This window comes from Manis pentadactyla, chromosome 3 (assembly GCF_030020395.1).
Source record: "Manis pentadactyla isolate mManPen7 chromosome 3, mManPen7.hap1, whole genome shotgun sequence".
Taxonomy (NCBI): Eukaryota; Metazoa; Chordata; class Mammalia; order Pholidota; family Manidae; genus Manis; species Manis pentadactyla.
In genome coordinates this window covers 118,677,695-118,704,722 of record NC_080021.1, presented here as the reverse complement: position 1 = coordinate 118,704,722, position 27,028 = coordinate 118,677,695, and the positions used below count along the sequence as shown (strand labels likewise).

The following is a 27,028-nucleotide window of genomic DNA, read 5'->3' as shown; positions in this document are numbered from 1 at the left end:
GACCCTTCGTGGCACCAACCTCAATGCCCCCCGTACACCCCCCCGCGCGCCCTGGGCGCAGAGCCCCAGCGCGTTCCTCCGGGTGGAGATCCCTGCAGGGCCTCCGGGGGAGACAGAGGGACGCGGAAAGCGCACGCAGGGAAACTTGTTCCTCCCTGTCTCCTGTCAGGCAATTAGTGGCGAGCCTGTGCCGGGAGGGGCGGGAGGAAGCGAGGGAAGGCCTCCGGAGGGGAGGGGAGGGCCGAGGCGGTGGGGGAGGTGGGGGTGCAGTCGGTGAAACTCCTCTTCCCCCGCTCATCTTTCCATTGCTTGCTCCTCTCCTCCGCGCAGACACCCGGACCTCCCCTGGGCGCCGGTTCCTCGGCTCCAACGAGGCCAGCAACAAGCCGGATTTCTTTTTTTTTTTTTTTTTTTTCCTTTCTGGAAATTGGCTTTGGTGTGTGTTTCCCTGCCCCCTCCTCCCCCGCCCTGCCCCCCTCCCCCTTTTTGAGACATGGCCCGGGCAGTGGCTCCTGGAAGAGGAACAAGTGTGGGAAAAGAGAGAGGAAACCGGAGCTAAATGACAGGATGCAGGCGACTTGAGACACAAAAAGAGAAGCGTTTCTCTGGGATCCAGGCAGTGCCTCGCTGCTTTCCTTTCTCCAAGGAGGACTCCGAGGATTTTACAGCTCCAGGCGTCGTGGAAGCGCTGCGGATTGTTGAGATCCCCCGCTTGGCTCTCGTTTCTCGCGCGTCTGCCTGGGGATCCCGCGAAGGGAGCATGGAGAGGGGGCTGCCGCTGCTCTGCGCCGCCCTCGCCCTCGCCCTCTTCCTCGCCCCGGCCAGCGCTTTTCGCAACGGTAAGTGACAGGCGGAGGCGCGTGTGACAGCGCGGCGCCCGAGGCTCCTGCTGCCCGGTCCGGCCTGGGACCCGCGCAGAGCTGCCGAGAGGAGCCGGGAAGAGCCACCTCCCGGGCGAAGGCAACTTTTGACCAGGGGGAGAAACAGATCGCTGGCTTAGGGCAGGCAAACTGCAACTCCTCCGGCTCCCTCCTCAAGTTGGTTTGGCTGCAGGGGTTTTCCTACCTCTGTTACAAGGCAGAGCCGCCTACCTTCCCAGATCAGCACACCAATTATCTGAATGTTTCCTCCCAAAGGCAATTAGATGAGACTCCTTTCAAAAATCTGATGGCTGTTGATAGTTAATGAACACTTTACCAGGAGAACTTCCTGGTTCTCTTCCAGCTCCCCTAAACTGTTTCCTCTGATGGTGCCTGCTAGAGAGAGGTGTTTGTTGGTAGATGGAACTCCTTCCTCGCCTTTGTAAATCGTCCCTAATCCATCTGGGGTATGAATGAAAAGTTAGAGTGCCAATAAAGGAATCTGATACATATACAGTGGAAGGCACCAGGATATCTGAAAATCCCTAACCTGGCTGCATTTTCCACTTAGCTTTTAAAACCACTTACTGTTAAGTAAATGAAAGACTGCTGGGTTATAAACAGTATCCTCTAACCTAAATAATGTATTTTAAAATGTGATCTGTTTGTAGGCATGTTTGACTGACACTGTAAGGTAGGTGAAGGCGAGGGTATGAAATGATCTTTACAGTAAGTCTTCAGCAATTATTAACTATCAAATATTTATTTTTGTCTGGCATAGATTTCAATCAAAGTAATTAGAAGAAAGAACATCCACTACTTATTGTAGTATATTGTTTTAATAAGAGACCACAAGTGGGGGGGTTCATATCAAGAGGAATTTTTAATCACATCTTTATGATACAAGTTAATCTCTCTAATATGCTTTTTGGAGGTTTTGTGATTGAAGCAATAGATTTTCCCGGGCAACTACCAAGTAGCGCTCTAAAGGATACGCTTGGAAGTAAAGCACACACACAGAACTGTGAATGTGGAGTTCAATTTGTTAATGAAGCTGGGTTGGTGGCATCTCCTTATAATCTGGCAGGGAATGAAATAGCATTCTCTTCCAATTGAAAGAGGTCAAGTGGTTAGACTTTAGAAATTACAGTAACCCAACATCTATCCTCCACGACTCTAGATTAAATCGGTAGTGGAGTAGTGGAGGTGTTCACACGATGGATTTGAAACTTAATGCCGATAGCTTTCAGACTTCAGGATGTGAACTCCCTGTGTGGGTGTGGGTGTGGTGTGTACATTCATATGAAATATCAATATGTATATTTAAGAAATACATATATTTTAATTTTTTTAGCTGAAATCTGGGAATGCTGAGAACCTAAGCTTCTCTCTAGTAATGCCTCTGTAACTCAGCAGACCTCTCAAAGCCATGTCCACCCCTGAGTACCAGTGTCTGCTAAATTAATTCATTAGCCTTATTTAGAACTAATGGTTCAGAGTCATTAGAAATTGCTCTTTCTTAATCAACTGTTAGGGAGATTTAACAGAGCCAGGGAGTCTAGCAGTCCACATTATCTTATTACACTGTCACTTTCTCAGAAGTCACAGATTAAAGAGCTCTGGTGTGGTACTGAATCCACCTAAATGTCTTCTGAAGTGACTCTGTCGAGTGACTAGAGGCAGTGCTGTTTTATTTCACTCTAACAGATGCCAGACATTGCCATGATGTTTGTACAGAGCTGGAGGAGATGTAATGAGATGGGGTCACTTTCCAAGTTTTCTGCGCATTTAAAATAATTCAAGAGCCTCAGTAGAATCACATAACAAAGTCCAATATAATCATTAACTGAGATCCTGAACTCCAGTTGCAACATTTCTTCTTGGCAAATCTCAAGCTTTTAAAAACCAAGGCAGGGGAAACTAGTATAAGGCTACCCCTGGTCTAAGAAACATAGTCAGAAATGCCTAGCAATTGAGAAAAACAATATAATTTATATTGTCTTCTTTTTAATTTATGGAAAATGATTTCTGTAATGCATGTAGCTTTATGCATTTTTGATGTGCACTTCATCTTTCATTTCCATTTGACCTGGTTTTCCTGTAATAAAATTCTGTAGATTTATAAATTCATGCTGAGAGCAAAGAATGCCATTCTCTTTCCACAGGGAATCTATTAGATGCAATATTAAAATCTATATATACCATTACTGAAAATCTGTGATTGATAGGCTTGTATATTTCACTGCTTTCATACCTGTTCCTCTTACATAGTTTATGCACCGAATTTTTATTGCTCAAAATTAAGCATCAACAAATGTGGCAGCATTTCAGGCTGAGGCTCTCTGGTATTAAATCCATCATAAAAAGTGACAATGAGAATCTACACTGAACAATAAAGCAGTCCAGAGACTGGTTTATTTGGCTCTCAGTGAATTGCTTCAACATTTGGGTTTTTTGACATGAAGGCTCAAAACTAGTTAGCTCACCTCTCCCAGAGCATGAGAATGTGGCTTACCATATGTGATACCTGGACCTCAGTGTGGTGGGGTTTTTTTCCAGTGTGTAGGTATTATGAATTAATGCTAGGTGTCTATTTTTCTTTCTGCCTGGTTGCTTTGATCTGGTCTCCAAGATTGAAGAACTTTACTTGGAGTAGTAGAGCAGAATTATTTCTGCTTCACTACATGTACTTTGTTCTCTGTTGATCTGGATCTCAAGAAAAGAGATAACCCAAAATCATTTAGATTTATGAGCAGATAAAAAAAAAATTTGGCTTTGAGCCAGTTGAAGTCTTGGATGACAGTCCCCACTGATCAATGACATAGACCAGACTTGACATCAAAAAGCGACACTAGGGGTCGAATGGCATCTTTTAGTCACCTTCTACTTAGAACTTGCTACTTAATGTGATTACACTTCATGAGGGATAATTAAGTCTAGCAGGGACTCCCTGGGGATCATGTTAACATCCATGGAGGGGATTTAATGTTTTTAAGACTAGAAGACTTTTTCTTGGGATGCGACTTGGCTAGAGGGTAGGGGTGGAGCCCTGTCACAGCTTGGTCCTCTTCCCATGTGAGCCAACTTCCCTGAGATCAAGAGGGTTCACTGATGGGGTGTTGCCCTTAGTACCCTCTGATCCTGGAGAGTCCTCTCTGAGTTATGGAGTGCTGAATAAACAGTAATGTATATATAAAGCTAGAATACCTAACTGGTTGTCAGGATAAGAGCTACTAAAATGTTATTTTTATTGCAGATAAATGTGGTGATACTATAAAAATTGAAAGCCCCGGGTACCTTACATCTCCTGGCTATCCTCATTCTTACCACCCGAGTGAAAAATGTGAATGGCTGATTCAGGCTCCTGACCCATACCAGAGAATTATGATCAACTTCAACCCCCACTTCGATTTGGAGGACAGAGACTGCAAGTAAGTGGGACCATGTTTGAACAGGGTACCACACCACCACCTAGTGGTCACCGATGTCTAAGGAGAAAGTCTGCGTGTACAGTAGGAGATATAAATGGATCCAGGAGCGAATACAGTCCAGGCCAGATCATATGTCAGTGGTATGGAAATTGAATTATGTTAAGTGATTTCTGAGTTCCCCCAACTAGGAAGATTATATTTATATGGGCAGTCTTGCCATATTCTTTTTCCTGTTAACACTTTGGTTTTGGAACTCTTTTGTTAAGAAATGCATGTGTGTTCATTTTTTTTTCCTGGAAAGGGGATGAACTAGAAACCCAAACGCTCACCTAAGTATTTAGTAAATATTCATTAACATATTTCATAAAGAGATGATGAGGTTAGATTTTTTAAAAAGTAAATCTGTGGTACCCTGTTTAAACTTGATTTAGGAAATGTATTTATCTTACTGCATTTGACATGTCAAAAGCAAATTGTCATTGAACAGAAATAATGCATATAGGCTAAGTTGGATTAGGGATTTTCATAATAGATCAATGATTGCAAATATGTTATGGAACATGCTAGAAAACAATTGTTATGAATACAGTAGGTCTCAAATATGAGTCAGTGTTTCATCCATCTGCTTTAGTCTTCAATCTTCTATTGCTAAGTAACTGAGAATCAATTTTTATGCCAGATTTCATTAATAGAAAACATTCCCACCATAGAGACAGTCTAAATTATACTTCCTCCCTTTGTGTGAAAGACCTGGTGCGTAGTTTTTGCTTTCGACAGTGCAGAAAGCATATGTTAATGTTGCAGGCAGCAGCCCACCTGGATTCAGGATTGCTCTTCTGTCTGGCATCCAGAAGACCACCTGTCTCTGTCTTGTCCAAATCATTCCATTCTGCCACATTGTACATGGCATATTCTCCAGACTTGAACATGAATATCGATCTTTAATGACATCTAGGTATATAGTTTCAGCAAAGAAAAATAATAATATATTTGATATATAACCTATTTGAATCTCAATTCTAAACTGTTTTTCAGGGACTGATATATTCTCTCAAGTTTTAAAATGGGTCGCTTGGATATCATTATATACAATGTACATAGGCTGCTATTCCCATTGGATATAAACATTATTATGCAGATACATTTAAAAAAATATTCATTTGCAAACACATAGCCCTTTTAGGGAAGAAAAGAATAATATGAAAATGTCCCCACCTGAAGGAAGTCCTCTACAACCTGCTGAGTTGGTGGAGTAAACTAATATTACATGGGTAGGGAAATGAGGTCATTTGGCTAAGTCAACATTCTCGTGCCAGAGAATTAGCATACATTCATATACCGTTGATCAATTTCCAAATAATCAGCATACACTACAGCACCATACAATTATGCTGACTCCAATTTAATCTTTGCTTTGTGATTCAGAAGTGCTTTCAGGCATTATATTGACTATTAAACCTTATGTGAAAGTTGCCATTAATAGAGTATTCCAGGTACTGCTAGGAAAAAGAGAGTTCATTGTGTTATTTTTTGACAATATTCTGTATAGCTATTGTTATAATGTGTCAACCAAGTAGAGAACCTGGAGACTTGTTCTCTTTCATTTTATTTTATTCTAGTTTATTTTATTTTTTGCTTTTTGACAATACTTAAGCTGCTATAGGAGATATATTTAATAAACTTAGGTAAAACATATTGGTTAAACATAATGAAGTAATGTTATTAAATTTATCCTCCAAACAAGGTGCTATTAGATTTCAATAAACTTATGTTTGCTAATTCATGATCTGAAAATCATGGCCATGTTTATGTGTAATATAATAGCCAAATAGCTCAGAATAATCATTAATTATTAGCAGTGATGTGCTGGTAAATGTTGGACAACTAGATCTTGGGAGGGGATGAGTCATGTCCCAATTTGTAATATTCACCAATTTCTGTAGTGTACATATTCCCGCCATGGTCTATTTCAAACTATCCATGTAATGCCTATTCTGCATAGACTTGCCAAGATATGTGCACAATTGTACCTTGCGAGCTGGTGCAGGCCAACTCCAGCTCACAACTGGATTAAAAATGTAAGCAGGGAAGCCAGTTCAGTGAGATAATAGATGCAATGTACTTACAACAGCGTTGGGCACATGATATGCCTTAAGTAATTTTTTGCCATGTCATGATGTAAGGTGGAGAACTGTGGGATGAAGGGCACATTCTGAGTTTTCTTTTTTAAAGGTGATAAGAAAACAATAATTATAATTTATAGGAAGGGACAAGTTAAGTGAAATCAGCAAATTCAAGACACTGACATGGTCACAGAGTTAAGTGATTTCTTACTTGTAGCTACTGAGGGTTGTGCTCTGTGAAGGTGCTATCTCCTGGCCAGCCTTGAAAGGCTGATATATTTAATCTGATGAAGTCCATGGAGATCAGATTTATAGACCATATCTTTGTGCCGTGTTTTAAGATGTTGTTACTGATTGTTTTTATCAATGAAAATTCCAGGAACCATGTTTTGAAGACATTGCGGTCACTGTCTTTTCAGGCTGGTCCACATAACTCCTGGTTATTGTTGAAGGTTGCAACTGAGATTCTACAAATGTGCACCTTTTAAAAAGGCTGTGAGAAGAATCCACAGCTTTCTTTTAAAGTTATCATGCCCTACAAAAATTACAAAATGAAAAACAGAAATTCTTGGAGGAACAAATTCATAGGCTTCAGAAGTTTATGTTGGGTGTGCAGATGCGTAGCTTTTGTTTTTTGGTGGGTTTTTTTTTTTTTTTGTAATTATGTTAAGCTACTTCCAAAAATGTATTTGAGATGATACAAATTTTGGTACAATAAGCCACATGCAAAGAGCTGGTAAGCTTTTAGTTGTCATTCTTTTTAAGAACAAGTTGTTTGTCTTACTTGAGATATTTAGTGGCCTTCCCTGGTTTAGCTATAGTATATGTCTAATGGCCATAAAGTAATTGCTTTACCAATGTCATATGGTTTCTGGTAAAATAAAATGGGGCCATGGATATGAAAACCCTTTGAAAAGTTAAAAGTTCCTTTTAAAAGAAGTTATCATTATTAGTATACCTTTAATAATTTGTTGATTGTTAGAATATTTGGAAATAGAAACTAAGCATATGTCAGACTACATATATTGACCTGGTAACGGGAGACTGCATTTAATACACCTTCCATTTTCTCTCAAAACTGTCAGTATTTCTACTATCAACTTTCACCATGTGAAAGCCCAAGAGATCAAATCCTTAGCACATTTGCTTATTGAGAAACATCCTTGGAACCTAAACAATTTTCTTGTAAGGTGTATGGATGGATAAGTAATTAAATAGATAAGTAATTAAATATTTTCATTTACATTTTTATAGTTTTATTTATAATTAAATAAAAACCGTTTCTTAATTTTAACAATACAGTGAAATGTACACAGTCATAACTTTTCATGTGAATAGCACCAAGACTGACTCTGTACATAAGCCACCTAAGGATATAACCTTACCCAAAGTTTTACAGTGGATATCAGGAGAGCTATATCATTAAGGAAAATGAATGTGTAAGTTGTATCTGATACTTGAAAATGCAACAATCTGTGTTTATGCCACCACTAAATCAAGTTTCCTTATATATGTCATCAAAGACATAATATTATATGTCCCTGAATTCTTTAAGTGAATATGGTGTTGTGTCCATCAATCAATCAGTGGAGCAGTAGAGCATCTGTCTGCAGGGCTAACATTGTGCTAAGATTTCTAGCTAGAAATACTGCCTGGTTTTATTATGTTGATGTAAGAGAGGTGGCTAGACGATATTCTAAAGGAGGAGAAGCTATTTAGGTAAGAAGAGATGATAGCTTCTCTCTTCTGCACCAGCAAAATCCTCTATGCCTGTGAAGCATCAAAGCACAAGTAAAAGCAGAAAAGGTAGAAAAAAGCAACCTCTGAGCATTTCTCAGAAAGCAATGTCCATTGCACACTGTAAATGATTTTCAGTATTTACAGTGAGTTAGATTGTACTCCACTCAGATTTCTTCAGTGGTGAGGCAGACATCTTGAATCTCATAAAACTTTATATCTGCATAATAAACAAGAATGTCATTGGTACAGTAGTTAGAATTTATGGAACTTTTCCGGTTTCCCAGCAATGCAAACTATCAGCATGATAATTTATAATGGGTTGTGACAAATACTGCTGAGCACAGAGGTGTGTGATTACATTCAGATCAGATGTCTTCATCTGGGGAGCAATAAAAATTTCACAGACATTGGGTTAAAAACATTAAGAAAATGAATGTGAAGTTCCAAAAGTGTCTAAAAAGGTGGTAGTGTTGCAGGGAGAAAGCTCAGTCATGGTCTTCTTACTGACAGGTTCCTGACTTCAGTGCCTGATTTGTCGGTGTTGTTTTGCATGATTTCACCAAGACAGAAGGCTGAAATGGCATAGATGCATTTCTGTCTGTAATTCAGATTTGTAATCTCTTCTTTGTATAACCAAGAATAGGTGTCTTTTTCCTAATTCGATGCAGTCAAAGGAAGATTTCGCTCTTATAACTTCATATGGAGTTTAATTACAATAAAATTATAATTAAATAGAGGTGATATTCAAGTTTTGGAATTTTGTTGGAATAAATCTCTTGTTGTTATTTTGATACTACTTTAAAAATTGTCAGTTAATACAAACTGCAAAACTGATCATTTCATTTACTCTCATAGAGTATAAACTCACTGAATGGAAGTTAATGTCTTTGGTTTCTCAATCTGATGATTTACACAAATTTAATTATACAATGGTCACTTAGTTATTTATTGATGATTTGGGCAATACAAGTTCCATTTTTGGTTTCTGTTTTGATCCTTCATTCATTTACTTTGTTCAGCATGGATTGTTGTATTAATTTTGATTTTTCTAAATGGTGCGTCATAGTATTATCTTGATTAGCAAGCTTTTGGCTTTTTGTATCTGAGGTGAGTGCCTCACTCAAGTCCCAGTCTTGGGTTTTAGAACATATTAGATCAAAGCAAAGAAAGTCCTTGTTTTATGGAAAACAGTGGGTATTCTTAAGCTAAAATGCTTTCCCAATTCTTGGATGAAATATAAAAGTAGATGCACTTTTAACTAAAGTATATTACATATCTAGAAAAAGACACAAAGTAAGTGTAAAGTTTGATAAAATTTGCAAAGCAAGCCCATTCACATGACCTCTGCAGAGGAAACATTGCCAACTTCCTATGAAGAAATCTCATATGTCCACTTACACTCACTTACCTCTGACCTCAAGGCCAACCACTTTCCTGACTTCTGTGATTCAATTTCTCAAGTTCCAAAGTGAGACAAAACTAACCTCTAGTCCTAGAAGTCTCTATGTAGTATATTTTGAATACAGTGAAACCCTTTTGAATGGAGGTAGAAAAATGCATACTGTTCCCTTTCTTATAAGAGAACAAAGTACCACTGAAGCATTTTCTAATTATTTTCAGCAACTGCTGTAGAAATATCTTGTATTTGTTACATGTGCTGCAGTTATATTAAAATAAACAAAGTTTTCAGTCTCAAGCCTGCTTTATATGCAAGGCAAATTAGGAAAACTCTTCCTTTGCTTAATTTTTCTTCATCTTTTCATCCCTGGTTATGATCTCAAGTAACTTCCCAAGATGGGCAAGGTGAGAGGCACGACCCCCAAGCTCAACTCAATTAACAACCTATTGAGTAGGAAAGAATGAGTCCTTCTCAGAACTGCTGGCCAGTGTGGCTGCTATCACCCACGGCATCCTCCATTACTTCTCAGACATAATTATCTACTTTCTTCCTTTTGAATTTTCCCCCATTAGCGCTGATTTAATTTGAACAGAACCCCACATGTTTAATAAAATTAATTTCCTTTATTATTTCCTACTACAAGCAATCAATTTTGAGTATTAAAAGATTGTTGTGTCTTAGGCATCCCTGCAATTTGGAAGAAGCAACCTTTATGAGACGCTAAAAGAGAAGGTTACTTGAAATGTTATCACATTGAATCAACGTGTGCATGGCATTTCCAACCAGATTTCACTTTGGGGAGCAGGCACTTAAAAACTGATCCAAGTGAGACATATGCCTTCAGCCGGCATGCATATTCTCACCTCCTTTCTTTCCAGTGTATAACTCGTTACTTGCATGCATGCTGACATACTTCGGCAGAAGCACACAGACAAACACATATGTGCATGTGTATGTGTGCTTGTAAAGGAGGCTATAAAATAAACTTAACTAACTACCATTTTAGTATTTGTCAAGGCTGATCAATGAGCCCAAAGAACAAGAGGGGAGATGAGTGCTCAGATCAGGTTCCAAATGCCTCTTAATAGGGTGTTTGCAGTCAATCCTGATTATGAGTGAGTGACTTGGCAGAACATAGCACCTCAAAAAGAGATCTTTTCTGCTATCCTCTGGTTGATTGAACTGTGTCTGGTATCTAGGTCAGTTGGGGATGGCATGAGGTCAGTGTAACTCTCAGATTGACTGTGAAGCATGCCAGACACATGCTGACTTATAGTTGAAATCATTTCATCTTTACAGATAGCTTAGAAAGTGAACTGCCTGCATTCAGAACTCTGCAGAAGAGCAGAGAGAAAAGAAAGTCTTTGGCTTCTGTCTACTTAATTGACTTGTAACATGGATTTTCTCCCATCAAGCCCAGGTCTATATTGTACACATCCTGTATCTTATTTAGTCAACAAGTTTTTTTTTTCTCTTTTAAGTGACCAGTAAAATGTTTAGAAAGGATTGATCATGGCTGCTTCTTACTGTGGTGTCTTCACTATAGTATGAAGTATGTAATGTAAGTGTATAGTATATAGTATCTGTACCCACTGTGGCACTTGCTAAGACCTCTGTGCACATAATCTCACATCGTCTTCCTGTCATCCCCATTTTACAGTTGACAGCACTGAGGTTTAGAAAAAATTAACTGAGTTCAAAGTTCAGCTGCTGCACCAAATATCTTTTGAACTTTGTGATCCATGAGAGCTTGGGATGCTCCTTTTGAATGAGAAAATCCTTCCAAAATGTTGTCAGTTTATTTTTTATTCAAGAAGCCATTTCCTTCCATGAAGTACCTCATACAAAAGTTTAAATGCAAACCAACTTATTCTGAGAAATGACTTAATTTTTAAACTCCTTAATCAGGTTAAGGAAGCACAAGAAACTTCCAACCAATTGGTGATTTTCCAATCGCAAGTTGCCTTAAATTGGGAAGGAAATCCTGGGGGAAGATATCTAAATTCTGGTTCCTTGGTTGATGGAGCTCTCAAGCACAAAGCACATACACATAATATTTATTTGAAGCCTGGTAACCAAGCAGCACAAGGCTTCGGTTTATGCAGTTGGCTGCAGTGGTTTCACTCAGGCTAGGAAGCAAGAAGGCTGGCCTGTCTTCCAAGCACTGCTCATTTACTTAATCTCAGCAAGTATCAGGAAAGTTTTGTTCTCCCACAGCTCCCCATTTGTAAAACTGAGATATTTTTATTTGCTGTGGTGACTATGTAAGGGTGAAAAAGAGAATGTTTGCTCAAGGCACTGGATTCCTGTAAGAAACGGGAAAGTGTTTTGTTTATTTATTTATTTTTTTGAGAAGAAACAGACGCTCTAGAGTATTTTGTTTTTATCTGGTCTGATACTTGTATAATCAGCTGGCCAGGTTGGAGGTGATGGCTTGTTGTTTCTGTGATAGACTGGCATGTCCCAGGCTAAAATTGTATGAGAAATGACTCCTTCTTCAAGTTCTTACATTGCTTTCAAGCAGCCATGGGTGGCAAGGGTCAGTCAGTACAATTGTGATTCCAACTCCTTATCTGAGTCTCCAACCACCAGATGCTCTGTTCTGGTTGCAGGGCAGCTATTGTGTAAGACAGAAGCAATCAGTGAAATGGCATGGAAAAACTAAGGTGTGGTTAAAATCTTAGTCCTAGAAAGATGACTTTAAAAAAAATTTAAAACATTAAATTCCCAAATTTAAAGAAAAAAGAACACACTCTGGACTTAAAGAAAATAAAGGACACAAAGCCTCTCAACTTTGGTAGCTTGACTTTGTCTGATTTGGGGTGATGTTTTTTAAATGGAGAGACCCCTGGCTGAATGAGACTGCTGTTTTCCCTTTTATTTCAGTTCATACCTGTCTGTGCATTCTTGAAAAACTTGAGTGTGCATTTATTTGTTAACAAACTTGGTCTTAGAAAAGATGATTAAAATATATTAAAAATTTAATTTCTAGATCAATCCTCTTTTTGAAAAAACATCAGCCATTAGAAGTGACAGATCTCCATTCATTAGACAGTCTGCCTGTATTTGTGTTTCTCTGCTACCACCCATCTGTTTAAGTTCTTGCTTCTAACTGTATAGGTAAGAGTTTGTCTCGCTGTTGGGTGGTGAGCTCTGTGAAGGTAGAAACCATGTCACAGCTCTATTTCAGCCCTCCCCAATCCCACAAAATGCTTTGCCCATGATAGGCACTAGTTGAATTGAACTCAACAGCTGATAATTTTATTGAAATTGAAATCTGGAAAGTGGGGAAGGGGAAAACTGTGTTTCCCTGAGTTAGAGTCTCTAATCGCAGTAGGCAATCTGGGGAAGAGGGAATAATTCAGTAAAGGGGGCATGTCTGGTTATCTGGAGAGTGGCCTCTCCTGCCTCTCCTGCACTGTGACTGCAGCGTGTTTCAGCCTTGACTCTAGTGGAGCCAGAACTGCCCTAGCTGTTTCTTCACTTCTACAAGGGCCAGCCCATAATTTTATTTTGCAATGAAGGCTGTTGACACTAGGCTGATCGAAAGGAAGGTTTTTTAGCTCTGAGTGGAGTTTTTTTTTTCTCCCAAGGAAAAAGTGTTTCATTTTCCTGACCCTTTATTCCAGTGTCAATTTCTTTGTCCCTGGCTGGAAACACTGCTGAGTGACCATTCAGTTAGATTGGTTCCATCTTCATGACACATCCCCATTTCCCTCCTTAGCTGTGTGGCCTCATACCTGCTGTGTGTGCGCGTTCATTAGTGCGAGCTGGGGATTCCTGATTGTCAGGGGACGATGTTAGCAGTTTCTGTGAAAAGTGTTCTGGTGAGAATTAGGGACATGGATAATGATTGCACCTCTGCCATTCATTCCCATCTGTGAGGCTGGATGCAGGGCATCAGGGCTGGGTGGCAATCTGTGAATGGCTTGATTATGGCACCATTAAAGACATGGTTTTGTTAATGTTAAGCAGTGTGGCTCAGAAAGATACATCAGGGTCTGATGGGACACCATGACCTAAACGCAGCCTTAATGCATTTCTTCCCCTTCTCTTTCTGAAGAAAAAAAATGCCTTCGTTCCTCTGTCTATCTCCATAGTACAGTTTTGATGAGATAATGCAGGTGGAAGTATCTTCTGAAAACAAAAGAAATATGTTAAATAAAGCCTAGGTATTCCTCTAACAGGAAGAGCTTCCGCAGGTTTGTTCCTTAAAATAAGTCCAGACTGTAAACAATAATGTCTGTATCCTTAGGAGGCACTTATAAATATTTCAGAAGCACTGCACATATCCACAACAGAGATAGTATCTAATGCTCAGCATGTACTCCACCGACAAGAACTTTTGAAATGTTCTCATAATAAGCTAGCTGGTTACGTGTTGTGACTGCAGCCTTCTAAAAATCTAGATGGGTGGAGTTCCTGGGGAGTCTCATGGAAGATGCTAACTCAGTGTCACCAACTTGATGATAGCATGAATGGCTTTAAAAAAAATCATTATTTTCCCCAGGTGTGCCTGAGGACGTACATATACATTCCGTATGTTCAGACCACAAGCCAGCCCACCCTTTATTCAAGGCAGAAGCCAGTAACATGGTGGTCGTTGTGGCAGGGTCCCATCAGCCCTTCCCAGTCGGCTAAGCCAGGTGGTGCCATGTTCGAGAAACAGGACTCTACGTGGATTTTACATTACAAATTCAGAGGGAAACCAGCTGGGAAAAGAAGTGTTTCTAAATGGATGGTTGATCCTCTTCTCATCCATTTCCCTCTGTTTCTGGTGGCCTTGTCTTTCCCCCATTTCTGGTTATGACCTATTTGCCAATAGTGAGAGATTCTCAGCGGCCACGATGAGAAGCGAGTGTGTGGGAAGGCCCTCAGCACAGCCACACAGGAAAGATTACCTTCTGGCCCCTTCCTCCTCCTCCCTCTCATGAGGGAGCTAACATGATGCGGTCATATCTGCAGCCCCTCAGGAGTACTGCCAGCTCTGTCCTCCTCTGACGGGACTGCCAGCATGTGTGGCTGGGAGCCCCAGCAGAATAGCTTGCTTTCCTTCTTGTGGGACCACTGTGGGCTTCCACAGGACAACTAGTGTAGGACTTTCCCATTCACACATAAAAGAAATCCTTCTTGACCTTGTTACCCTTCAAACACTCTCTCTCTGTCTCTCCCCATTTCCTATTCTTGCCCAGGGTATTGGACGTGGCACCTACACTCCAGAACTCCACCTTTTTACATCACTCTTTCCAACATCATTGCTGTCCCCTCTAGTTGATGGAAACTGCTCAAATGCTGTATTCCAGTCACTCTTCTAATGCCCCAAACCACTGGCTTTTTCCTAGCCCTAATTTCTTCAGACTTTATACAGCACTATACACACTTGGTCATTGTCTGCACATTGGACGGTTCTCATTGGCTCCTCATGATGTGCACTATCTTGGTTTTCTCCACTTCTCTGACCTCTTCTCTTTTTGGCTGGTTTCTCTTTCTCCTCCAACACTGAAACACAGACATTTGCCAGGGCTTTGTGTTTGCCCCCAGTGTCTTCTCCCTGAATTGCCTTTTGGATCTTAGCCTTCAGATCAGATAATACCCAAATTTCTGTCTAGCCCTACGGCTGACCTAAGCCTTGGACTCAAACTTCCAAATCCTTTCTGAATGGTGCAACTGATAGATAATTGCCACAGTGAAAAATCAAATTTTGTACCTTCCCCTTCTCTTCTGCTTTTTCTGTCTCTTATTGAGTTCTTCCTTTCCTATTTATCTAAACAAAACTCTGGAATGTCTCCTGATTCCTAATTGCCCCTCTATTCTAGTCGGTTTAAAGGCCTGGAAGTTACCCATCTGCAATAGCCCTTGTATCTATTCTGTAACATTTCTGCTACCACTCAAATTCTAACACTTTTTAAGCTCTCCCTTGTGCTTGTACTAGCCTTGTAAAGGAACTCTCTTCGATCTTTCCCTCTGCTTAGGGACATTGAGAGTTCCCCATTTCCTACTTGCTTCTGTCTGTGCTCCCTAGCCTTCCATGATGAACTCGCACCTGGCTCTCTGGTCCGTCTCCCTTAGGTATTCCAGCTATGATGGTCACCTTATACTTCTCCAAACTCACCCCTGCTTTCCTCCCCCACCACAGCCTACAGATGTGTGAAGGGTAAATGCCCTTCATATACCTGTCTCCCTGTCAAAATGTGGCACACCATCCTGGTTCCATCTGAAATGATGCTCCCATCATAAAGCCATTTCTGTTAACCAACTACCAAGTCTCTTTCTCTGTCCCCTGACATCCCCCAAGCACTGTGTTAGTGCACAATATAATATTCTGTATTATGTCATAATCACTAATATTCTATCATCCAACTAGTTCATAAGATGCTCAAGAACAGAACCTGATACTGCTTTCTACCACTTGCAGAGCCTATCAGTGTTTTGTATATATTAGGTGCTCAGGTACTATTTGCTGAATTGAATGAACCAACTGACATCTGGTGAGGCATCTTCAGTGTGTTCATCTAGTGCAGAAGAACCCGTTAGCACTTTAGGAACAGCTCTTAACTTACTCAGACTATAAAAATGCACACTTAAACTTCTCATTTACATGTTAAATTCCTTCATTTTCCTGGATTATGGAGTCAAACTTACATTTTTCCTTCTAAAAACCTCTATTTTTAAAATCCTAGATTTCTACATGTGAGTAGCTTTAGCTAAATCTCAAAAAATATGCAGAGATAGTACTTGACCGAAAGCTTCTCTTACTGTCTCACACACATCTCCATAATCTGGTTTGGAGTTAGAAGTATAAAATGTATTAACATTGCAGGCAAATGTCCTGATTGCCAAATATTTTCTGACATCCCCACAACTCTTGGGACTTTGTGTCACAACTCTGTAAACTTTGTCCATTGTATACTCATATCTGGGCTCACTTCCAAACCACCTTTACATAAATTTAGCACAAATAATTTAGAGCCTTCTTGCATTCCATCTGGCAACCTCAATAAATACACATGCTAACTTCATAGCCTTCTTGCCAGGGAAGATGTATAAAGTGAAGTTCTCCATTAGTGAAGGCAGCCCCAGTTGCATCCATGCAAATGGTGGAAATAGGTTGGTTCGTGTCACCAGATCAATACCAAGCCCATGTCTAAGGGCAACTAAGGAGAGATGCTACCCTTCAGGGGTGCCAGACAGAGCTAGTTTAGGGTCACTGCCCTGAAGTGGACAATGAGGGTTTCAGCTGCAGCCCTGGTTCACACCCCTGTCATCATAGCAGTGTTCACTAAGTGTTCATCAAGCCACGTGTCACAGTGGGCTAGCATCAAACCAAGAAGAAGAGATGAAGTGGCAAGGGCATGTCTACCCCTACAGTGGCAAGTGACCCCAGCCACCAGAGCTAGTTGTTATATGTCTTACTAGTTCCTAATGTTACTACCCTAACTGAGTTCTCTGGAATATTTCCAAATGTTTCTGTTACCTGGCTCATCGAAACCCATAGCAGTGGCTCACCTTTACATCTCTATTGCATGCAACCAGACAATAGAAGGCCTTAGCTGACAGACTCTTAAATTTCCGAGGGGTTAAAGGCACAAGGCCTACCTGATAATGCTCTCAACTTACGCTGCTTCAAGCCAGTCTGTGTTGACCATATTCATAGTCCCCTTGGGAGACTTGCTTAGTTAATGGGGTGGATGCCTTTAGGAATCCATTATGATCTGAAGTTCTAGCAGTGACTCAGCTTCTAAGGAGCTGTGGGCTCAAGTGTTCAACCTGGGCTTGCCTTTCCTCATCTGTGAAATAAGAGGGATGGGCTCTGTGCTTAAAGTCCCTTTACCTCTAACGTAACAGGATTCTATTTGTGCAGGGGAATCCTGTTGCCATAGAGCATATCCCAAAGATGTTTTTTCTGACAACGAAGCTTGGCCCTGATCTCCGGGCCTTTCTTGGGCCTTTGACAAGAACCCTCTGCCCCTGATTTTTCTTTGGTCTCTCTTCAATCTAAGCTAATCTAGCTCAGCCCATACCCTCTCTGCTTTTTGTAACACAGCCTCTTCCATCTTCCTAGTCTTTTTTTTTTCCTCCAAGACAGGTATTTCATCTCAATTTTCTACCCTGAAATGGTATCAGACATTTTAGATTCTGTTGTGGCAACATTTATTTCCAAGGAATTGTCCATTTTTCTACCTACATCTGAATCTCACCCATTAACAGGTTTGTTTTATCAAATCAGTTATTTGAAAGAACTGGGGATTTGGTTCTCAGAAATACCCATTTATTGTTCTGCTGTAGATAAGTGTGATATTTGCAGACCGTGGAAATACTCCATAGGAATGAGTTGTTCTTGAAACAGGATGAGCCACAGGCCAAGCTCGAGGTGTGATAAACCTGAGAATTAACCTAAACTCGGATTTGATCACTGACACACAAGATTTTACCTTATCTTTTTGTTCAACATAGCTTATTAAAATTAGATTGTAAAGACCAGAAATTCCATTGGAAAAAATATGAGGGAATGATAACAGCGATTTTGTTAATGAATCTCACCTCACTCTTTATGTCTCAAAGGCAGTGTAAGCTATTTAATAAGCTATGTATCTATTTGTAAAACAGTCTCAAATTAAGGAGCTTATTCACATGCCATTGTAAAAATAATTTCCTGAAATTGTGGTCTATCAACAGGAGATAAGATGGCACTTGGTTGTCGCCTGCTGAGGCCCATTATGAATATTCTATTTCAGAAGCAAATAACACTGTAAATACAATGTTCAGATTCATTTATTCTCACAATAGCATTTTTGCAAAGGCACAGTTTCATAATTTGACTTAGCATTGATAGAACATCATCATTTCCAAGCTCTTTATAACCACTGGTTAATTCACACATCCCGGGAAATTGTTTATTTGTATCAAACCCATTTTAAAATGAAATCTCCAAAATGTATAAAGATAAAGCAACTTGCCAAAGGCTAAACAGGGACAGAGATGTGATTAAAGCATGCTGTCCATCTACATGTGTGCTTTCCTCAGCATATCTGACTAGGCAGGCACTTCTGAACACTTTAAACATAAATGTATTACCAGTAAAGATGACAGAGCTCCATTAATCGTTCTATTATAGGCAAGAAACTTGTCTAAAAAAATAAACCCAAAATGTTCCAAATGCAAATGTAAACAGGATCTGAAATGAGTGAACATATTGATTGTACTTTTCTCCTTGGTTTGGTCCTCCCAAGGCATATTTTTGTTGAAGCAAATGATCAACAGCAGACAAACATTGGAAGTTATTTGGCTAATTACCAGCACTAATTGGAAAATGTCTAGTATTTCTATACACCATGATTAAAAAAAGAACTTGAATTTTCAACCCCCATTATTTGTGTTATCACATCTTTCCTGGGACTGATCTTGATATTTAAACCGTTCATGTTTCTCCAATGTTGGTTTAGGAGTTGGTTTATATATTGATTTTGCAGGCTCTGAGATTTATGGTGAACATGAGTTCACTGCTAAACATTCATCAAAACATGTATTTAGAAAAAAACACACAGTAATAAATTCAGAATTCACACACTTGGAATTGGGATAAATCCAGGCACACTCTAAAACATTGTTTATCTGGACACTACTGTTCTTCCTCTGAATACCTCAACTATTGAGTATTGCTTCATTCATTACTTCTTTCATTCATTCAACAAGTATTTATTGACCACCTATGTTCCAATTACTGTTGAGTGATAGAGCAGTGAACAAAACAGACATTGTTTCCTGCCCTCATGGTACTTATATTCCAGAGAGACAGTGATAAACAACAGAGAGGAGCTGTCCCTTGTACTCTCTCCATGCTCTGCCAGCTTAATCCTCATTATCATCACCTGTGTTCCAAGACGGCCCACTTGGGACCTGGCTCCTGCTCCAAACAAGATGCATATAGAAAATGTCTGGCTGAGGCAACTGTTGGCTGAACGTCAAGTTGCTCCTGGTTGTTGATGCTCTGTATTTGTGACCTTCTGCTGGGGTTCCTGCTATGGTTCAGCTCCCATTGGACCTGCTCTTGTTCCCCAGGTTCACTCAACCTCCAATCCTGAGTAGTTGACCAGCATATGCCTACTTTCCACATCTGGCTCTGACTGACTAGTTCTCACTCTAGGTCTTGTCTCCTTCGCCTATAATTATAGGTGACAATCAGTCCCCTTTCAGGCCCTCAAAGCAGGCCTCATGAATTGACATGGACAGAATGAACATGTGGCTCCCGAGCTTCCTAGAATGACTTGGGGATGCCTTAAAGTGTGTGTCTGCAGAAGCCAATTCAGTAGGGCTACTAGACATGTGGCCTTCGGGTGATTCATATCTAGGAATATCTCAATGGGGACTAAACATACTGAACTATGACTTTTGCAAGCTGGTTTATAGCTCAGCAGTCACTTTATTGGCTTGTCGTGTGGCACAAATTAAACAAAAAGGAGAGGAACTGTAGGAAATCTTCTCTATCTATATTCCTAACCAGGGTATAAAAAACAGTGATTCTTCAGTAAAGTTATTAGTGATTCAATAAATAAGTAGAATGTTTTATCTTACCATTCCATCTTCATCTCTTCCCATTCAAGGTCCCCATTCACTTCCTCAACATAACTAGTGGCAGTAGAAATAGGAAGAGCCATCCTCAAGGGCACATGGACAAAATTTGGCCAGTGATAGGATTTGAGGGGAGATGGAAGCACAGACGTTAATGACTATATGGATCACTCCATCTTCAGATTTGTGAAAGCAGTGGTACCAGGAACATAAAGAGTGAAAAAGAAGGACAGAAGTTCCCATATCAGACATTTTGGGATGATTTTGAAATATACACACAACATTCGATTGCTTTCAAAGTGAAATGATCAAGTTCAGTGCTGATAGACATGAGTATGACTAGTTGGTCTTAAAGAGAGGAGGAAAACTGGAAGTAATTTAGCAAACTGTGTTGCATGGCAAATATGTGTGATATTGCATGATATCTCTGATCTATCGGTAGCAATCAATTGCAGTATATTTGAAGAAACCTCTTGGAAAGGAGCAACATAATAGACTGAGTTGCCTGTCATGGGCTCAGGAGAAGTTGGTAGCACCAGGGCTCCAAATCTCCATCTTTCATCCACGCACAGGCCACTTTTGGAAGTAGGTGAAGAATATTTTTATGTGGAACAAACACTTTTGTGAATTAAATAAAAAGGCATGCATATTTATTTCTCTTGAGCACAAAATTCTCAGGAGTAGCTTTTGAAATCTAATGGTTATATAAGCCCTATGACAATTTTTGGACTAATTTCTTTGTTTTAAATAAAGTCCAAAGTAGAATCACTTTTTAAAACTCAGAGTTTGTAGCTACTGTTTTTAAAAATTAATATGATTTTTATAGTTCTAAATAAAAAATGTTCTCTGTGGTTTGGCAAATTCCATATTCTGGTTTGCACAATAGGCTTTTTAAGGAGACACACACACTGAGGTTGCATATGTATGATGAAAGCATGCTGCATATTTTCTCTTTAAATAAATATTTGAAAGACACAAGAAAATAAGTCACCCACAATCCTACACCTCAAAGCTATATTTCCATGGATCTTTTTTCAGCCTTTTTTCTCTGCATTTAGAAACATGCATACATTGAAAAAATCAAGATGATTCTCTTCAGACACCTCTTTCTTTAAGCATTATATTAGGCCCTTAAACAGTTTAATAAACATGCCTTTCATAAATCACATTATTTTTTCAAAAGATTTTTTATTCAACCTGCTTAAGATGTTTAGATTGTTTTTAACCACTCAAAATTGTAAGTAGTTGTGGATACTGCTGAGATGAGCATCTGAATGCATACTTTTATGCATCTTTGAGAATTTCTTTAGAGGAGATTTCTAGAAGTATCATTCCTGAACTGAGCAATAAGGTCAGTACTAAGAGTGTCAGTACAAATTACCAATTTGCTTCAGGGAATTCTTGGGGTAGGAGAGGTTGGTACCAAGAATTCTTGGTACTTTAAAATCACATGTACATTTTCAGAGAAATTGAGTTTTTAATGACATAAATTGATATTTTTAAGTCAGGATTTGATATACTTTCTGGAAAGGACCACATAGTAAATAGTAAATATTTTAGGCTTTGCTGGCACGACAGTCTCAGTCTAAACTGTTTAACTCCATTATAGTGTGAAAGCAGCCATAGACGATAGGTAAGTGAATGTTCATGGCTGTGTTCCAATAAAACTTTATTTACAAAAACAGGCAGTCAGACAGATTGGATCTGCAGGCAGTTTGCCAACCCCTATCTTAATTAAAAATTCCACTGTTCTCTGAGCACATCTGAATCTGTGGCTATCAATATAGAATCCAAGCTTTGCAGTGGTCCCTTTATGAAGATCTGAGCTTGTAAGATTGTGAATTCAAGCAATAATCTAAAGAAGGGAGGGAGTAAATCTGCTTTTGTTGAAAGGCAATTTGGAAACTAACAAGGATGCTGTGAATCAACCTTTTGTTTCAATATATGTAGGATATGGAGAAGTCTGTAAGGTGAGGCTTTTGTTTGCCTCCCTCAGGCAGCTGGAGTTCTGGCCTGCATCTTTTCTTACTGTGCTTTCTTGAGAAATTTACTCTGACTTCTACAAAAGTAGACATATCTACAAACTCATTTCACTCAATATTGATTTAATGAAGAGCTCTGTCATTCATTAATTTCAGCATTACTACGTAATTCCTAGGAATTAAAACTGGAGCTAGAGGGGAAAAATTCTGAGAAATAACTTTGTTCTCATGAAACTTACCCAGCAGGGAATATTTTTCCCAGATGTTAAGCATACAATTGCTTTTCCTTAGGTGACCCTTTAAAGAGCAGCTAAGAGACATCACTGATTACCTTTAACAAAAGTATAAAGCACAAAGGAAATAAACTCAAGTGTAATATCCTAAATAACGCTACTGTGTCATAGGTAATTAGCAATTATTTGTCCAGAGAACTTGTAAACTGACCGTGGGGATAAAATATGTTTTATCAATTTTTATGATAAAGTGGAAGACGGAGGAAGCTGCTTTCAGTGACTCCGATTTTACATAGATGGGTGAGCACACATACACTCGCATGCACATACACACGCACACACCCTTCTGACCCCAAGAATGCAAAAGCAGCTGCCTTGGTAAACACCACATCCGAGTCCAGCAGTGGTTTTATGCTCATTGTTTCTGTCTCTTTTATTTATGCTAGAGAAACAATGTGAGCTAGATGTAGACAGCTCCCTGCCAATAATAGAAGTGTGTCTGCCAGCAAACCCAAGCAAATAACAAAGAGTTGGAAAAAAATGGATTTGACCTTAGCAAATTAATATAAACAATAACTTTACTGCATGCACACATGTGCATATGCACATACACACACACACACACACACACACACACACACACTGTATATGTATAACAGCTGCAGTTAAAATTTGGTTAGAAATACTCTTTTACAAAAAGACCCCAAAATGTGTTACCATCATAAGCTTTGAGGCATAATACACAATTTTTTAAATGGGTAGAATGTTATAAACACACCTATACTGCTTGGCATTGAGCTGAGAAGTATAACCCCAGATTTACACTCTGACCCTTCTGTTTGATGGGTGAAGAAATGGAGTTTCAACAGTGAGTGACTTTTGCCCAGTGAGTGGGTCTCTGTACAAACTCGGTTCTCCTAATTCTGGGGACAGTGATCCCCTCTTCATACTTCCTCTTCAGCACTGTTGCTTTTCGTATTTGCTGTTTGTTCCAGGTGGTATATATTCATGATCTGATGCTCTGGGATGCATGCATCCCTTTTGCAGCTAGTCCTTCAAGGGGTTTAAAACTTGTTCTGTATCATCTTGAAGGATAGAACAGGGACCAGTGGGAAGAAATTATAGTCATAATGCACCATAACAAACCTTCTAACTTTCATAAATATGATTTTCCAGGGATGTCCAGGTTCAATCTTGAACCATTTTAACTTGAAAGGTTCACACATTTTTAAAAAATGGTTTTAGTACAATATACATGTTTGTATAAATGCAAGTGGTACATCGTGATAGTCGTTATCCACTTAAATATGTGATAGCAAATCTTCAGAATGGAGTTACCAGCAAGGTCACCCTAAATCATGACTTATCACTACTGTCCCTGGGTGATGTGGATCAGGCCATTGCAAAGTCCCAGAGTGCTCATTGTGTAGCCTGGTGGAATACACCCTCATGGTGCACATTGTTCTATAGCAATCACTCTTCAATTACAAAGAATTGATTTGACTGTTTACATTAAATTAATTTACTCGTATGAGTGCTTTGTTTTTTTTTGAGTTTCATTGCTTAAACTAAAGGCATATAGTTTTCTACTCTGGTGAGGGACTGTTGCATAAAGCAGTGAGACCTTTCCCCAGAAGCTTTCAAGCAGTGGGCTGACGCCAACTGTGAGGAGTGCCATTTCTGTAAAGATTCAGACTTACACTGAATTGGGTCCACAGATAAATGGAGTTGAGTAGATTGAGTGCCAACCATACGGCCATTGGTTCAGATGGAGTCATTTTCATTTCATTCCCCAGAGCACATAATGAAAGACACAGTTTATCCCAAAGCTAAGTTTGAATTGGATAATGGCATTGGGATGGCTGCTAGGGGACAACTGTTGTATGCTAGAGTTCTGGTGCCTTTGGGTGCTGAAGAGCAGAGGAGGCAGGAAGGCAGTAACTGGTTAATTAAAAAAAGCATTCCAGCCAGAAGGTGTCTTGTAGAGCAGGACAGAGATGGCTGACAGAGAACCCCCAGAAGACAGAATGCCACCAAGTTTTTCTTACAGAGGAGTTTGTTTCCTTCCTCATTCTCTTCTTAGATATCTCGGGTTGTTTTGCAGTGACAGAAGTCCATGCTGGGGCAGGGGTTCCATTCAAATAACAGTCAATCAGTGATAGAGGAGGGAATAGAAAGTCTTCTAGTGGCCCAAATAAAAGCCCCAAATAGGAAGTATTTTAGTGAATCCATGTCTTGCATCTACTCCTAAACTAATTATTATAATGTGTTGTAGTTATTTTCCATTGTTTGGCCTTTGTTTATATGTTAACCGAATTGTATTTCGCTCTTCTCCAAGAACAGTGAAGTATTGCAAAGGAAATACTGGCTCCATCAAGTAATTTAGTCAAATCCCCAATTTATATTTTGATGGAAACACAGATTCTCAAAATTTGAAAAAACAAAATCAGAATCTTCATTTCTTCTTTCTCATCACCATGCCAATATTACTTGATCTTGTTCAGTAAAAAAAATATTTGGATGTGTATCTCATCTACCAGGACCACAGTGGGTACCAAGCACAGAAATATGAGTAATGCCTTGCTTATCGTCCTTGAAGTAAACAGACATTTTACAGGTTAAGACAGTAAATGCTATAACTGATGTGTAAATAGGATGTTTTCTACATTGTTATCCACTTTGGTGGTGTGAGCAAAGCTCTACTTACCTCCAGCCACTTTTGTGACATTTAACATTGACTTTCTTCTCTTTAACCACCAACTTCTGACTTAGATACTGAAATGGAACATTCATTCACATGACACATTTTGGCCTCACTATTTCATTTCACTATTACAATACAATAAAGCCCTGATCATTGTCGATTGGAAAAAAGAGAAGGTAGAGTTTAAACATGAAATTGTCGCTGATCTGTTAGTACATATAGCAGAATGGAAGGGAGAGACATAGAATTGTACTATAAGCCCCTGTGATTGTGAAGTTTATCATCTTTTTCAGATGATGGAGTTTTTCCAAATAATGAGTTAGCAAATGCAACATGACAGGCTTAAGTGCCAGTGGAGTGTTACAGAGAAATGTGTCATAGGAATTCAAAGCATCCCTTTTTCTTGTCAGGTCATTAAAAAGAAGGAATTCTATAGATAGGACCAACCCAGGAAAGAAGGTGTTTTAAAAATGTTTTTGTTTGTTCGGGTATACTTTGATCTAGTTGCCCAATTTAGAAAGAAGGCAACTGCTGGCTTGATTGCTCTTCCTCTCATTTCTCTCTTACATCTTGAGGTTCACAGACAGGTGTGATTAACCCAAAAGGAAGGCAAAATATTGTGACAGTTGAGGGACAGATGTGACCTGAATTTTATAGATTATAAGGAAATTGCAAGGCAAAGATTGGCTGCCTTGGACAAAGTTGGCTTCAACTTTGAAAATATCAGTTGTGACTCTAAAAGTAATGAAGCTGGCCATAAAAACAAACATAACCAAAACTTTTACGTGGAATGGTCTCTCCAGCTAGTAAATCATTGTCTGTGCTCCCATTTCTCAGAAACAGGTTTGAAGTGGCCTTAGGTCACTTTCTAACCATGGGGATAAAAGGTGCTTTTTGTTTAGAGTTGTTATTCTTATTTCCAAACTTTGAGGTCCCAGGGATGCTGGAGCAACTGACACAGCTCTTCTGAACCTCTCTGTTCTCAACTTGAAATCTGATCAGTGTGCCCTCCCTGGCTAAGAACCAGGAGGGGTTCTGAACCCGGGCCATTGCTCAGAGGAAATCTTTGTTTCTCTAGGCCCCACCTCTTCATTAACAGACAGAGCAGCTGCAGCTTATTCTTCCTGCAATTTCTGTGTGGCCCTTGGACTCCTGGCAGGATGCCCAGCACCTCTGCCACTAGGGATGGCTAGTACCATGCCCTCCAAGGGAGCATCTGATCTGGAAGTGCTAATAGCTGAAAATTGGGGGGAAGTCCTTATCCGAGAGCCATCTTTTGACCAAGGAGGGGCCCTCTGCCTCAGAGGAAATCTTTCCTGTTTACAGACTTCTGGGGCTTTGAAAAGCCCTGGCAGGCTGTGGGCCAGGCTCCTTAGCTTTTATGCAAAGAGGCCAAACAGGATGAGACCAGGATGGAGACTGCATATCGTAGGAACCCAGAAGGGCAGGAAGTAACAACATAAGAAGGAATTCTTGATTAAAAGTATAATTGGAAAGGTTTGTATGGGATGGGTGGGGGATAATGACATTAAAATATGTCTAGAATTTGTCCATGTCTACGGTGATTCGGCCATTAGCCTGCCTTCTCAGTCATGTTTCCTCACCATGTTATTCTCCTCTTTGGGGAAATCTGAAATAGTTTTCTACAAGGAGACTCTCTGCTAAGACTATTTGGGAGAAAGAAATCAAACTTCATTCTTTTTTTTATTATTATTATTTTCTATGTAAAATCGAACTTGGGAAGACCTTATTATCCTTTTCAAATTAATTATTCTAGGATCAGTAAATAGGAGATTGAAAATAAAAGAAGTATTTGAAAGTATGTACACTTTGTCTACACACTATTCTCCAAGAATGACACAGATGTTTGTGAACTGTTTTTAAAAAATCACTCAAAAGATAGACATTACTATGAAAGGAACCATTTTTATTACTTCAAAAACTGTGTATGTGTGTGGGTGGGTGGGTGGTGGAGGCTGCTGAAATC

The 27,028-nt window shown here is 39.6% G+C and overlaps 1 protein-coding gene across 4 annotated transcripts in view; it reads left to right on the top strand.

Annotated features, from left to right (window-relative positions):
• The first annotated feature begins 425 nt into the window (after positions 1-425).
• The window catches only part of NRP1 (neuropilin 1), a 137,138-nt gene continuing 110,535 nt past the window's right edge, over positions 426-27,028 (top strand). For all 4 annotated transcript variants that reach the window (XM_036912207.2, XM_036912206.2, XM_036912205.2 and 1 more), the window contains exons 1-2: positions 426-839; positions 4,117-4,291. In XM_036912207.2, the coding sequence (XP_036768102.2) occupies positions 560-839; positions 4,117-4,291 (455 nt within the window). In that variant the 5' untranslated portion in view covers positions 426-559. The remainder of the gene's footprint in view (positions 840-4,116; positions 4,292-27,028) is intronic.